At 42.1% G+C, this 16,269-nt stretch overlaps 1 protein-coding gene across 1 annotated transcript in view; it reads right to left on the reverse strand.

Moving 5' to 3' along the window:
* The window catches only part of LOC134790008 (probable peroxisomal acyl-coenzyme A oxidase 1), a 53,261-nt gene extending 37,122 nt beyond the window's left edge, over positions 1 to 16,139 (reverse strand). Inside the window, exons 1-8 of the mRNA XM_063760751.1 lie at positions 15,929 to 16,139; positions 13,217 to 13,376; positions 12,426 to 12,594; positions 11,567 to 11,690; positions 7,388 to 7,632; positions 6,812 to 6,972; positions 6,201 to 6,363; positions 5,562 to 5,752 (exon numbers count right to left, since the gene is read on the reverse strand). Of these exons, the coding sequence (XP_063616821.1) occupies positions 5,562 to 5,752; positions 6,201 to 6,363; positions 6,812 to 6,972; positions 7,388 to 7,632; positions 11,567 to 11,690; positions 12,426 to 12,594; positions 13,217 to 13,376; positions 15,929 to 16,055 (1,340 nt within the window). The 5' untranslated portion in view covers positions 16,056 to 16,139. The remainder of the gene's footprint in view (positions 1 to 5,561; positions 5,753 to 6,200; positions 6,364 to 6,811; positions 6,973 to 7,387; positions 7,633 to 11,566; positions 11,691 to 12,425; positions 12,595 to 13,216; positions 13,377 to 15,928) is intronic.
* Between the last annotated feature and the right edge of the window lie 130 nt (positions 16,140 to 16,269).

Below are 16,269 nucleotides of genomic sequence, written 5' to 3' on the forward strand. Positions count from 1 at the left end.
AGCCATTACAATGAGGAACAACAACTTTGCTTCTTAAATACCGCCAAATAAGAAGCAAATAAACAAAGAAAGGTCGATAAACGTAAAGTATGAAAGGTATTGCAGCTGATATAAATATTATCATACTTCGCAGTTTGCAAGTGAAGAACAGTGTTTTCCCCCTCGTAAGTGTAGGCAGCGGTTACATTAGCATATGTCTGCGGTAGATTCGAAGAAAGCATTGAGGCGAGCTCATGTTCCACACGGTTTTCCCATCTCTATAACTAACGGCCTTGGCAAACACCGAGTTTCCGAGAACTGCCGACATGCCCGCGCGCGCCCCTCGAGTCGAGCGGCGCCGCCAACCAGTACGAGCCAGACACTTCTAGCGCACGGTCACGTCACTCGTCCTGACGTTTACCGCTCTCGCGAGTTCCGTAACCTAACCAACGCGTGTGATATTGTTTGTAGTATTTAGTTATGTAGCTCATTATAACTGTGTAATAAAACTTATAAACTTATTCGTGGGTTTCCGTTATAAGTACTAACCGTTCTCAAAGGAACCCACAGTGGTGACCCCGAAAATGGCAAGTGACAATGAAAATGACTCCGAGGCTGCCGCCGCCGCTGCCGCGCCCGGTGCCGCCGCCACCGCCGCCGCCACCGCCGCCGCCGCCGCCGCCGCCGCCGCCGCCGCCGCCGCCGCCGGTGGTGCCGCCTCCGCCCCTACCGGTGGTAACGCTGTGAATACTCACCTTGGCACTGGTGCTACCGGTGCTCCGCTGCTTCCCGCCCACGCCGCCGTCCACGCTGCCGCCGCCGCCGCCGCCGCTGCCGCTGCGGCCGCCCATCCGACATCGCCGCTAGTGCCGCTGCAGCCGCCATCTGGTTATGGTTATGAGGTAAGCCGTGTTGGGATTCGAGTTCCGCCTTTTTACCCCGATCACCCCACTGTATGGTTCGGTATAATAGAGGCTCAGTTTCACGTAAACAATATTACCAGAGAATTAACAAAATTTTATTACGCAATAGCCCAATTGGACCCCAAAACCGCCACAGAGGCGGAAGAAATTATTACGTGCCCTCCTGCGAACGAACCCTATACCAAACTCAAAAATACACTAATAGCTCGATTCTCGGAATCCAGTGAAGAGAAAATTCATAGACTTTTAGAAAAAGAGGAAATTGGGAGCCGCAAACCTTCCTCTTTCCTACGACATTTGAAGTCTTTAGCTAAAGGAGCAGGATCAGATCAAATGATCAAAACCATTTGGATAAGCAGGCTACCTACACATATACAAGGAAATTTAATTTCCCAGCCCTCAACAATGTCATTAGACGACCTTGGCGACTTAGCCGACAAATTGTATGGCATAACGCCGAATAACCACCACCATCTAGTGCAACAAGTCAACTCGCCGATGCAGACACAATGCAATTGTAACAACGCAAACTCTGCATGCGCCGTTACATACAATCAGAGTTCCGCAAGCGCTTTTCCTTCTAACCACAACCAACCTTTTGATATGCAAAATATGCAGATACAAATCAATGAGCTTACACGAATGGTTGCTGCCCTCGGTCAAACACAACGAAACTCTGATCGTTCGTACTCGCGCAATAGGAGCAGATCGAGGTCCCGCGCCCGCTACGCTAGCAATGACTTATGTTGGTACCATACCAATTTTGGTGCCAATGCACGCAGGTGCGAGCAGCCGTGTAAATTTGTTAAGGAAAACCAGCAGTAGGGTTGCTAGCGGCGGTAAGTAACCCTACCAACTTACCAAAAATGTACTCTAACCGCCTTTATATCATGGACCGGACAACCAAGAAAGATTATCTTGTAGATACAGGCTCAGATGTGTGCGTCTACCCGTATAAATTAATTTAACGGCGGCGCCCTACATCTACATACGAACTTTTTGCTGCAAATCTTACGCCGATAAAAACATATGGAGTAATGACAATCAACCTCAACATCGGACTTCGACGCGACTACACCTGGTCATTTATTGTCGCTGATGTCGGCAGACCTATCATCGGAGCTGACCTCCTCGCACATTACGGACTCCTCGTCGACCTTAAGAGGAGATGTTTAGTAGATTCTACAACTGGCATGAGTACTCCAGGTAGGCCTGTCATTATTGATGACTCCCCATCCGTCAAGGTCATCTCAGGTACAACAATTTATCATCAGCTTTTAGCTAAATTCCCATCTATAACGAAACCGACCTGTAACATCAACAACTTTAAACATAATATCCAGCACCACATCAAAACCACTCCAGGTCCTCCATCCGCCTGTAGAGCTAGACGTCTTCCGCCAGAAAAGTTAGAAGTCGCTAAAAAGAAGTTCGATGAGCTACTCCAGCAAGGTATCATAAGACCCAGTGACAGTCCTTGGGCATCTCCACTCCATATGGTGGCCAAGAAGTCGGGAGGGTGGCGCCCTTGTGGTGACTACAGAGCACTCAACGCCCGCACTCTACCGGACCGCTACCCACTCCGTCATATTGAAGACTTTGGTATGTCTCTTCAAGGTTCCACCATCTTCAGCAAAGTAGACCTGGTCAATGCATTTTACCACCTACCTGTACACGAAGAAGATATACAGAAGACAGCAGTAATCACACCTTTTGGCCTCTTCGAGTTTCTTAAAATGCCGTTCGGTCTTCGGAACGCCGCGCAGACCTTCCAGCGCTTCATAGACGAGATCACCAGAGACCTACCATTCACCTTCCCATACCTTGACGACATATTAGTAGCCTCCGCTGATGACTCCCAACATCTGGAACATCTCAAAGCCCTTTTTCAGAAGCTCGAAGAATATGGAGTCATTATAAACACTTCTAAATGTTTATTTGGCCAAACAAAAATTGATTTTTTGGGATACAAAGTATCAGCTTCTGGCATAGAACCTCCTTCATCAATGATTGAAGCCATTCAACAGTACCCGAAGCCAGCAACGGTTAAATCACTTCGCAGATTTTTAGGAGTTCTGAACTTCTACCGGCGTTTCATCAAAAATGCTGCTAAAACACAAGCACCTCTCAATAATCTACTCAAAGATGGCGTCAAAGGTAATGAACCTGTACACTGGTCTTCTGAGGCCGATACTGCATTCGAATTATGTAGACAAAGTCTCGCACACGCAACTAGACTTACTCATCCAAAACAAAACAGCGAGCTTTCTCTCTACACGGATGCATCAGATACTGCCACAGGGGCTGCCCTTCATCAAAAAGGAGACAACGGCTGGGAACCGATTGCGTTTTTCTCAAAAAAACTGACCTCAGCCCAAACCAAGTATAGCGCATATGATAAAGAACTGCTCGCTGTCTACCAAGCCATTCATCATTTTAGGCATTGGTTAGAAGGAAGACATTTCACTATCTTCACTGACCACCGCCCATTGATATTTGCGTTCCAACAAAAACCGGAAAAGTGCAGTCCTCGTCAGTTCCGCCACTTAGAATTCATCAGCCAATTTACAACGGATATCAAGCACATCAGTGGCAATGACAACATAGTCGCAGACGCTCTGTCAAGAGTCGAAGCCATCAGTCAACCAGTAGGTTATCAAGAACTTGCTGCTGCTCAAGCTTCGGACAGAGAGCTACAACAGCTTCTTAACGATAACCACACAAGCCTTTTAATCAAGAAAATCGTATTCCCTGATACGAACACACCAATCTTTTGCGACACTTCTACTACCGTGGCTAGGCCGTACATTCCAACAACACTCCGACGACAGGTGTTCGATTCGCTGCACAACTTAGCACACCCTGGAGTTAAAGTGACAACAAAGCTAATCACCGACAGATATGCGTGGTCCGGAATCAGGAAAGACTGCGCTACTTGGTCACGTTCTTGCCTCGCTTGCCAAGCATCCAAGATCAACCGCCATATTACGGCCGCACCCGGATCATTCGCACCACCGAACACCAGATTCGAACACATACACGTCGATTTAGTTGGACCCCTGCCCTATTCCCGGGAATACAGATACCTGCTTACAGTAGTGGATCGATTTTCAAGACTGCCAGAAGCTTATCCTCTTAAAAACATGGAAGCAGAAACCGTTGCACAAAAGTTATTCTCTGGTTGGATATCTCGCTATGGCGTACCACTTCGGATAACTACAGACCAAGGCAGACAATTTCAATCAGAACTGTTTTCATCTCTGTCTCGAATATGTGGTTTCCAACATATACATACCACTCCGTATCACCCAATCGCAAATGGTTTGGTCGAGCGTCTTCACCGGCAACTTAAAGCAGCCCTAAGGTGCCATAACAACCCATCATGGACAGATGATTTACCAGTTGTCATGATGGGCCTCCGAGCAGCCTACAAAGAAGATATCGACGCTACTCCAGCGGAAATGGTTTTCGGCCAGAATATCAGACTGCCTGGAGAATTTGTATCACCTGCAACATCCACGGTTCAACCTCAGTCAACATTCGCATCCTCACTCAAATCAGCATTTAATCGATTAGCACCAACTAAAACATCCTCTCACGCAAAAACATCAATCTTCGTTTACAAGGAGCTAGCTTCAGCAACACATGTATATGTTAGACGATTTAACAAGACAGGCCTACTGAATCCGTACGAAGGACCTTTTAGAATCACTGACAGACAAGAAAAAACCCTCACCATTACCGTCAACGGCTTGCCTCGCGTAGTTTCCATCAACAACGTAAAGCCAGCTTTCATCGACACGGATCATACTGGTCCAACTCATATCCCTGATCGACCTGTTCCTATACCTATCAATGAACCAGCTCCTACTTCGCCACCACCTGCACCTGCCACGAAACAGCGAAGTTCCACTACGACCAGGACAGGTAGAACTGTGAGATTTCCTGATAAGCTAGACCTATGAATAAGATATCTAATTACCTTTTCTCTGGGGGGGGAGTACTGAGGCGAGCTCATGTTCCACACGGTTTTCCCATCTCTATAACTAACGGCCTTGGCAAACACCGAGTTTCCGAGAACTGCCGACATGCCCGCGCGCGCCCCTCGAGTCGAGCGGCGCCGCCAACCAGTACGAGCCAGACACTTCTAGCGCACGGTCACGTCACTCGTCCTGACGTTTACCGCTCTCGCGAGTTCCGTAACCTAACCAACGCGTGTGATATTGTTTGTAGTATTTAGTTATGTAGCTCATTATAACTGTGTAATAAAACTTATAAACTTATTCGTGGGTTTCCGTTATAAGTACTAACCGTTCTCAAAGGAACCCACAGCATGTATCCGTGACCTCCACATGACGTTCTGCAGCGCTCCACTAGTATTGATGTGTCTGCTGTGCTTGTTGCCATACGGCAGTATGAAAGGTATTGCACAGCTGATATAAATATTGTCATACCTCGCAGTTTGCAAGTGAAGGACAGTGTTCTCCTCGTAAGTGTAAGCAGCAGTTACATTAGCGTATGTCTGCGGTAGATTCGAAGAAAGCATGTATCCGTGGCCTCCACACGACGTTGTGCAGCGCTCCACTAGTATTGATGTGTCTGCTGTGCGTGTTGCCTTACGGAAGTATGAAAGGTATTGCGGCTGATATATTGTCATACCTCGCAGTCTGCAAGTGAAGGACAGTGTTCTCCCCCTCGTAAGTGTAGGCAGCAGTTACATTGGCGTACGTCTGCGGTAGATTCGAAGAAAGCATGTATCCGTGACCTCCACATGACGTTCTGCAACGCTCCACTAGTATTGATGTGTCTGCTGTGGTCGTTGCCTTGAGGCAGCAGGATAGGGCGTGCAGCTGGTGTAGAGAACGAACGTTAATTGTAAATTGTAGGTATTGCCAGATCTTGGTATGTACTAGGAAAAAGTCCAAAATTGTCCCTAGGCCGACCATCTAATTGTAAGTTAAATTACAGTTCTGGTTTAACAATCATCCGCCATCTAAAAGCGGTTACTAGAAAGTGAGGGATCGTGAAATACATAGTGGTCGACATATCTTGAGAGATCAGGAATGGCGGCGGGAAATATCAGAATATGTTTTATAGTGGACGCTTCGTACTTTTACAGGCCATCTGCCAAATTAACAGTCTAGTAGAAGGTTTAGTTAAAACACTCCAATGTCCCAGAGTCATTTTTGCAGTTTTGAGTTTAGAACCTTCGTTTATTCCGCAATAGTTCAAAATGCGATATGAATTTGTTATTTTTAAAAGGACATAGGGACTTAGGAGGTTAGACAAGATTGGTACCTCAGCCAAGTTCTCCAGGTTCCCGGTGGCTAGCTCATTATTGACCTTCTTGTAGATGGTCCAGAGCCGGTAGCAGTTCATGTAGTACGCCTGGCTGGTCGCTATGGAAACGAACAGCTTGTGCTGTTGCGTCACGTAGTCTAGGATCTGGGGCTCTGGTTCACTGGAACAATGGGGCATAGTTCATTTTACGATATGGTGTAAGTTTCAGGAGTTCGTAATATGTCCGTAAATATAAAATCCTCTACACATTTTCAATTGCCATCATTATGGTATTCAACAGCAGTTTCACTTTACCCATTGGTGCTTTCCGAAAGCAAAGGCACGAATTAGGTACTAATACCAACACCTAAATCACTGCAGTTGTGTCTTTTATATTTGAAGAGTTCCCAAGATTGCTCCAGGAGCCCATCATCAGATCAAGTCAGCAGACCAGATGACATATGGGACCAACTATGAAGTATCCCTTTCAAACAAAAAAGGATTTTCCAAATGGATCGAACCAAATATTTCGACAAATAATTTAAAATTTTAAAGTCAGTGTGAAGGGTTGATCTACCTAGTTCTTTAGTACCTATGAAAAAGTTTAAAACATTGTCAAATGTCCTTACTTAGGCTTAGGTTGTGACTGTCTCCGTACAGCCGCATAGCGTGTGGCGATCGTAACCGCTTTGCCGAGGCAGTTGCCCATGTGGCACAGGATGGTCATCCTGATGTAGACCATGGTTCCGTAGACTAGCTTGCTGCTAGGTCCCGATACGAATGTGCCATCCTGGAAGAAAATAGGCTAGGTTACACACGACCTGACCTGAATGGAAAAGTAGCTGTATACCTACTATAAATTTATAAGAAATCCTGATATTTTTAGGTTATAACTTAAATAGGATTTTATGTTTTATCAGATTTTCCCATATATGTATGGATATATGCCTATATGGGCACGTAAACATCTTTGTCGTACCGCAGTGTCTGTCTGGTCATTCTGACTGTTCACTATCTGTGTCGTTCTACTGTTCACTATATTGTGGATACTATTTAGGAATCTGTAGCTAGCCAACTACATATTATGCTTCTATGTCATATGGAGCCACTTACCAGTGAAATCTTTTATCTATCACATCCTAATCTTAAATTAGTCTCTTGAGATACTTAAGCCCCTTAAGCCTATCAGTCCCATAAGACCTTACCTTCTTCATCTGAGAATACTTCATCAGCATCATATCCCTAGGTATCCTATGGTTCTCGAAGCCCAGGAACCCATTATTGACAGTGTTGAAGCCCAGCTTGGCTCCTATCTCGCCTAGCTTCACGCCCTTCATCGGCATGTGGGTGTCCAGGTCCCGGATCTGGACGATGAAGGGCTGGATGCCGCAGCTTTTACCGCGGCTGTATGTGTGGGCCATCACGACGCAGTGGTTGGCGGTGTGCGCCACTGGAAAGAAGAAACATATATAGTACCTAAGAGTTCATAGGGTTCGGTTGGTATCGGAATCTATACGGGTGTGGCCTGTAACACGAGCAAATAATTAAAACATAGATTGTACTCCTCAAACGGTGACACTTTTGTTCACCAACTTCTAAAAATTATGAAGTCTTAAAACTTCCTATTTGCTTCCTATTTTTCATACGAATTAAATATTACCTTCAATGTACGCCATTATCATTTACCTATCATTGTGATTGACGTTGCTTGTCACGCCTTAAACATAACAAATTTCGCAATACATTGCGTCTTAGAATTAACTTTAAAGTGTACTAAAAATCAAAACACAAGTTATTTTTATAAGTGAAGTCTACAGTTAAATTTTTTGCTCCTGTTACAGGCCACACCCGGTATATCACACAGTGGCTTTTTTATGATATATGTAGGAGGCAAACGAGCAGGCGAATCGCCTACCGGTAAGCAAATTACCCTCGCCTCGTCCATGGACACCTGTAAGAACAGAGGGGTTAGAACTTAAAAGTGTGTTGCCGGTCTTTTAGATGGGAGTATGCTGTTTTCTTGAAGGTCCCATTGGTCCCGAAATACCGCGGGGCGACGGTTTACTCCATAGTTTAGCTACGCGAGTCAGGAAAGTATCTGGAGAAACGCACAGTTGAGGACTGCCAACCGTCTAAGTGGTGGAGTGGTCGATGTTAAATACGGAACCCTAAAAAGAAGCGACAAAGCACTCTCTGTTATAGGTGAGTAGGCACAGACCAACCCGGTTTTCTGTGTACGTAGGTAACATATTACCGGGGCTATACCTACTTATAACATATGAGCACAGATCAAGCCGGTTTTCTGTGTACGTAGGTATTAACATATTATCGGGGCTATACCTACTTATAACCTACGTATATTATCACTACGAACGCAAGGCTATTTTTTGTTTAATTTTTTTACGCTAGGTATTGTTGGATGGCGTTTTCGTAGCTATTAATTAACATAAAAACAATGTCCCAGAATTCATAATTTCTTCGACTTTTGCCTATTCATAGTTTAAGAAATGAATCTTTCTCTTTAGTCTTTATATCCACTTATTTTTATCCTATGCTGTCGTTGATATACTTAAGTAGGTGATTAGTAATTACCTACTTAATTAAGTAATTAATTACTTAATTAGGTTCTTATATAGGTAAGGTAACACTATCAATCTGTGTTAGAGTTAGAACAAGACAAGACAGTCACAACGAATTTGATAGCACACACAGTGCGAGTATTATTTATACGTCACAATTTCATGGAAGTTTGACGTTTCAAATAACACTTGCACTGAGTGTGCTATCAAAATCGTTACAGGCTTGTGTTGGTCTCACTGTAGGCACATTATTAGAATTTGTACCTACCTAATTATTAAGATAATGAGATATGATAAAATTGTTCATAACTCAACAAACTATACGTAAGTACACGAATAAGTACTTACCTACTTATTTTTACTTTTGCACATAACAATAAATAAAAAAATGGGTAGGTTATCTAATCTTTAATCTAATATAACTGTTACAACGTCCGCATACCGATAAAAAATACTAAATTTACCTAAGTACCTAACCTACTTCAAATAAATCCCTACCTATGAAGGTTAGGTGGGGTAAGATAAACTATGATTGGTATGGGGCCTAGAGAAACACTTGCAGGGAAAATTAACCGTTAAAAATACTTAAAGATATTAAAAACTAAATTAAACTATATATAAAACAAATGAACAAATATCATCATATATATAAAATTGAAAAACCAGAACGGGATAAAAAACGAGGGAAAAAGCGAGATGGCGCCTTACAAATTTCTAAAAAAGTTTTTGACACGTTTCTCGAATACGACGCACGTATGATAAGAAAAACCTGTTCAAATCAATTATCTACATATGGGAATAGAACTAGAGCATAAAAACTATCGCTTCCGATGCGTATTTAATTTACAATAAGGAAAAGAAATTTTCATAACAATCTTCATTTTACGACATCGGCCATTTCTCGGCAACTCTCGGTTGCTTTCGTTTGGCGGTGCTACAGATTAGACCAAATAATCCGTAAGTTAAAGTAAACTAAATTATGTTTGTCATGTTGGTATACAGGTATTTCTGAGTTTTTTTACACGAAGTAAAATAAAAAGTGCTGTCAACCTCAACCTTAGTCTATAGAGCCCATACGAGTGATTTATGTCATATATGACTTATCATTCTTATCAATCAAAGTAATTACTATATTATCATTATCAATTTGTATTTTGTTGTTTTAAATTTATTTTTGAGTTATATTATTCAGATTGACTTTCACGGCTTCGGCAAACATTGCCATTCGTCCGGGGAACGGGCTAAGAATGCTGATATGGGCCAAAAATACAAAGTTGATAGTAAGTTATGTAGGTAGATTAAAGTGCATGTTCAGATATTATTGAGCGACCTGATAAAAATAAGCAAATGTACAGTCAGCAGTCAGCCAAATATCGTAATATAATTTTGTTTCCATAGAAATAAGGATGTGGTCCGATATAGTGGCGAAATATTGAGAGACAAAAGCGGCTAAATTCAGTGGTGGCTCGGACACTTAGAGAGAATGGGAGAGGATCGTGCCGTGAAGAGAGCGCAGGTACTTGGGACAACAAAATGGGAGACGCCCGAGTGGACGTCCTAGGTACCGCTGAAACGACGTAGTTGCTCAAGACCTGCGGGCTCAGCACGGTTCCATTTTTATCGACTATCACTATGCGCGTCCCTTTCGCACTTACATACTTGTTAGAACGTGACAGGCATGGTGACAAGGGATAAAAACGCGACCGTGCTAAGCCGCCTGCTCAGCCTCGGCCATGGCGACTGGCGAGAGCTATCGCAAGACCGAGAGGACTAGACTACCTATGTTTGTATGAAAAGGCGATTTAAGGGCGGTGGTCGTCCATATTCGTCTTAAGGCGAAAATTAATCTAATGAACGTTTTTGCAACTAGGCTTATAAGAACAAATAATAATTTTATCTTGAAACAAGTTTTAAATAAATACGTGTAGATGAAAAAATACAATCTTGCCTTTTATCAAATCACATCATTTTTTGACAAATTTGCGAATTGAGTTATCCAAATTACGGCTACAAATAAGAAATCCCTATCACAGTTTTAAACCATGGCAGGGTTGAATACATAATAATGTCGGTATTTAACTAAACATAAGACGAACTCTTTATTTCATTTACGCGAGCGGAGCTGCGGGCCCGTCTAGTAAATAATAAACTTAACTTTAAAATAATACGAAGAAGGACTTTCAACTCTTTCAAGCTTAGAATACATTTAAAAATTGATAAATTACTGTCTTGGGTGAGACTTGAACTCAGGGGCCACGGCCTCTGGATCCAAGTCTCACACCAGACAGTAATTTTTCCACTTTTAAATTTATTCTAAGCTTGAAAGAGTTGAATTAGCATGCTATTAGCATCGTTCGCAGACGTTTCTGCTTGTTAAAAATTGAAATCAGAAGGACTTTCCTCAAACGGTTTCTCTTGCCCCCAACATGCCCGAGCAAAATAAAGTAAAGTATGTTTCTTTTGCCCTACCTTACCTTAACAGAACTATTCCCAACATGTCAAGAAAAATCTAAAATGTAATGTCATTTCATACGCCAAAACGCGTTTATGGTGACAAACTCGTGGCCCTCGTGGGCTTGGAGTCGGACCAAGCTAATATTAAACGAAGTAACATAGTGTGATATAGCCACTATATAAGTCAAAATTTTAATAGTAATTTGACATTTATGGTGGTAATTCCACACACTGTCACTGCAGTCCGTGCAAAGTTAGCGTAGCGTAGGCGGTAGACCCGTTTGTGTAATTAAATATAATAGCTTAGACGTGTCAAGTTAAGTTTTACACAATTGGATAAAAAGAACTTACATCCTCCGGGCCACCACTTGTATGCCGTCAACTTGGGGCTGTTCAGGACGAACTCTTCAGTCTTGGGGTCGTACTCGGCCGTCGTCTCAAGACCACGGATGAAAGTCCCGTGGCCCAACTCAGTCTGAAAAATTAGAGTGCCTTCAATTCAACATAGTTACTTTTAGGTATTCTATTGTCTACCTACTTAGATAAATTTTAGATGAATGATCAAGATTTCTAGTTTGAAATGCTGGTTGTGGAAATAGGCGTGCAACTCGCCCCTCGAACCCCAGCTCGTACCAACAGTAGTACCTAATAAACAATTTTCCTCCACTTGGGGCCCCCTTTCATGTACCGCCCGGGGCCAAATACCCCCATGGCCATCCTTCGAAAATGATGATCAAGGTTTCTAGTTTCACGTGACTTCTAAAGGACTAGAAGATCATTGTGCACCACCCCAAACATACGGATATCAGATATAGTGTATCATAGATATCAAATAGATCAATGTATCTATGATAGCTATCCGACGTAGCCTTGACAGCCGCCAAGCTTAAATGGGACTGGGCCGGACACATCTGCCGTATGCCAAACGACTTGCGGGCCAAGAAAACTACCGAGTGGACACCAAACATAGTGCGGCGTCACGACAGACCTAGAAGGAGGTGGCGGCACGATGTTGACGTCTTTCGGAAAGATTGGCCTAATATTGCCATAGAACGAGACGCGTGGAAGAAAGAGAGGGAGGCCTTTGCCCAGCAGTGGGACACAACAGGCTAACAAATAAAAATAAATCTATGATTATTTTTTTCTTGCTTGGATACAGAATACTTAGTTGGAACACTCGTTTTAATTTTGACCCTTGTAGTAGATGTACCTGAGCATATGTCCCGATGATTTTCATGTTCCTGATCTTCGGCAGCCAGTATTTCTGCTGTTCGTCGTCTGCCTGTCCGGCGATGACGTTGGTGAACATGGAATAGTGGAGCATCAGGGGAGAGTTATCTTTAAAGATGGCTGATGATATTGTGGTGCGGAGGCCTAACCTGAAGACCAAACATTTAATTTATTTAACCGACTTCAATTTCATAGAAGGAGGTGCTACTGTACTTGGTTATGTACGTTCACCGATTACTCCGACACCCGTGGTCCGATTTGAGTACCTAATTCTTTTTTTGTTTGAAAGGAGTTATCTCGAAAGTGGTCCTATATTAATTTGGTTCTGATCGGATGATGGGCTCCATGAGGAATTGAGGGAACTCCTCATATAAGGTGTATTCAAGTAATTCCGTTTCGAATACTTTCGCCTATGTGAAGGATTTTTGGGTGATTTTCGGAACTAGCCGACATTCTAAAGACGGATACACCTTATATGGGATTTGCCGACACAGAAAAAGAAAGTTGTCCTCGAAAGTTAAAGAGACTGGAGCCCAATGTTGATTGTATGAAGTGACATATTTAAAGTACCTTCGAAGTTCTATTCGATCTACCATTTCAAAGTCAAAAGTACCACCTGTTTATAAGATGTTAGGTATTTTGCTATTCCTTTTGTCTTTAACTTTAGTAGACAAGAGAAAGGAGAGTCGAAACCATTAGAATTTTAATTACTTAGAGAAATATTTTTTATTTAATGTCGTTTTCTCCTTTTTTTGTTTGCGTCGGTCATACCTGGCTTTCTCCTCCTCGTTGAGGTTGTTTTCGTCCAGGTTTCCCAGGGCCTGGTGCATGATGACCGCTTTCCGCACCGCGTTCTCATACCGCTCCTTGTGGCTGAGATATTCTTCGGGCACTTCGTCTCTTAGCCCTTTGACGTTTAGGACTTTGTTCTCTGGAAGAAGAATACTCTTTTATTGTGGACTTCATTGCAGTGGGGGATTTTGGCTAGAGTACCTTGACTGAATAGGTACAGTAGGTAAGCGAAATTAAACTAATTAAAACTATTAACTAACTAAAGAGTTTTAGTTCTTGTTCTTCCTCGCGTTATCCCGGCATTTGCCACGGCTCATTAATTATATCAATATTGTATGTTACAATATTTTAATACGAGTCAAATGAAGTAACAAACTAAGTACATAGGCATCTATTGAAACTATGTCACGCCAAAACAAAGTGCAGACCCAACAGCTAGACGCTCGTTGATGTAATTTTATTTTTGGGTTTGGCTAATCTTAATATTCATAATGGAGATAGTTTGAGGCCCGGAGAAGCTCAATCAATCATCATCATTCCACGCAGACGAAGTCGCGGGCAGAAACCAGTACCTATTAGTTCAATAAAGGTGCTTTAATGAAATCGTTATAGCCGGGAGCGCCATTGATAAAACAAGTGCGAGTCGGACTCGCGCACGGAGGTTTCTTACCATTACGCAAAAAAATCACTTTTGTTGTAAAATTTCAACTGCCTAGCTATCACGGTTCATGAGATACAGCCTGGTGACAGACAGACAGACGGACAGCGGAGTCTTAGTAATATATATGGTCCCGTTTTTACCCTTTGGGTACGGAACCCTAAAAATGCGATTTTAAGTAAATAGTTTAGTGAACAAAAATTTCATAACATCGTAAATGTTTGAAAACATTAAAGTCATCAAGTAGATATTAACTGATTAAGAAATAAAATTTAACGAATAAAAACGATAATAAATTTTCGGTTACTGATGAAGTTAAAGTGACGCTGACGTCACAAAGTTTGTGACTCCTCCTCCCCCTTGTCACAACATGTCTCATAAACGTGTGATGTAATTAATGGATGACCCCAAAGAACGATAGGCACCTCACATGTGATTTAGGTCTTATTGTGTTATTAGCACCGACAAACATTTACACAGCACTATCATATTTATCATTGGAGTGCTTTTATTTAGCACCTCATAATATGTAAGTATATGAGTTACTAATTCTATGATACGAGAATGAGGACTTGTACGCAACTCAAATACCTCGTCATTGGAGGTGGAATACAAATAAATGGTATTGAAGATTAAAAGTCCATCCGCTTCAACTCAAAGTTTGCATCTAATTACATTTGCACTTTACATACAGGATTAAAATACAACTTTACCCGCCGATTTCAAAGAATAAAGAGAGCATTGCCAACCGGTCGTGGTAAAAAAAAAACAATCAGCTGTCAACTTACTCTATCTCAAGCAATCTAAACCTGATGAACTCGCGAAACACGACGAGACAGAAACATCTATTTTCGTGTCTATCGGTAGGCCGTCTGTTTACGACTCCAACTAGTTTGACCCATGGTATAATAATATACTCCGCCTGGTACTCCATTCCGAGATTCGCGTATGACCTAACTGACACGCGCCTACGTCATCATGCTGTTTACAGGTTCTCAAACTTTGAAATGTGGGAGAATTTTAACCAACGGTGAAAATTATTTTAACGGCATTAATTTTAAGTTATTCATGTAGAAACATAGTAAAATAAAACAAATCTAATGTATTAAATTAAACTTTATTTATCTATACAAGACAAACGTTTGAAAAACTAATTCACAGTTAATCAATAAACGGTGTTCGACACTTTAAGCAATTTTGGTTTTAATTTCTTAGGGGGGCTGCTTGCGTTAACAAGCAAACATAGAACATAAAATTTTATCATTAATAGTAATTATTGTCGATAATTACGTATACATACCATTTTTACATATTGTTTTCAGTCCACAATAGCGAAGCCATTCATTGGCTACGGATTCATTATTCGGAAACGTATAAAATCTGATTATACTGCCCTTTTTACTCCTACTCTTACAGTTCCGAATAGAACAGCCAACCATTTTCGTAACAAAACATTAATTACCAAGCTTACGACGTGAAAAGTTTGGAAAACTCTGCGACTGCTGACACTGAGCGAGAAGGAAATAACAATTAACACGCGTTCGACAAGGATGACGGTCAGGGCATGAAGTTATCTAGATCCGAATTGTCAAATGTCCTCAGCGCTATCCTGTGTTGCCAGTAGTATAAACAGAATTACCCGAAAGTCTGAAATTTCTTTCGTGAATCGGAAGATATTGCTAACGAGTAATTAAAAATGACGTGTTATTGTAAAATTTAAGCTAAAATACATATAAATGAAAATTATAAAGAAATATTTTAACTTATTAACCATAGGTATAATGTACCCATGTAACATGTTATGTTGAAATAAAGTGGCAATGTTATTGTGACGTAATCGCGTGTCACTCTGGGAATGGAAGACCATGTTTTATTAGACCATGGTTTGACCATAACATAATCAGAGGGCCTACAGCGAACCACGTTCGACGTGTTGCCTCCCTGTCACACTTCCTTACGAATTTACAAGTGCGACAGAGAGGTAACACGTCGAACGTGGTAGGCCCTCAGTAGGTATTGCAAATAATCCTTACCCAAATCCTTCCGATACCTTGTAATCTTCTCCCCTCCATCCAGATAATGTGTCAACTCTTGCACATTGAACGTGCACCTGTCCCGCTCTTTCTGCAGGTCTTCATTCACTTTCCTGCTCACAACCATTTTTACGTGCGCTCCGCGTGAGATCCAATTGTCACTGAGACTTGTTATTCGCTCATTTGTTTACAATGCGCGCGCGCGTATCTCTGAGATAATTGTATTGTGATAATTTATATGTAATCTCGGGATTTTAAGAGCAAAGTGCGATTACGGCTGATCGGACTTTGCGCTAGCGGTTAATGAACGTAACACGTAGGAGAAACTGCGAACAACATTG

The sequence above is a fragment of the Cydia splendana genome, chromosome 4 (assembly GCF_910591565.1).
Source record: "Cydia splendana chromosome 4, ilCydSple1.2, whole genome shotgun sequence".
In the NCBI taxonomy this organism is placed as follows: domain Eukaryota; kingdom Metazoa; phylum Arthropoda; class Insecta; order Lepidoptera; family Tortricidae; genus Cydia; species Cydia splendana.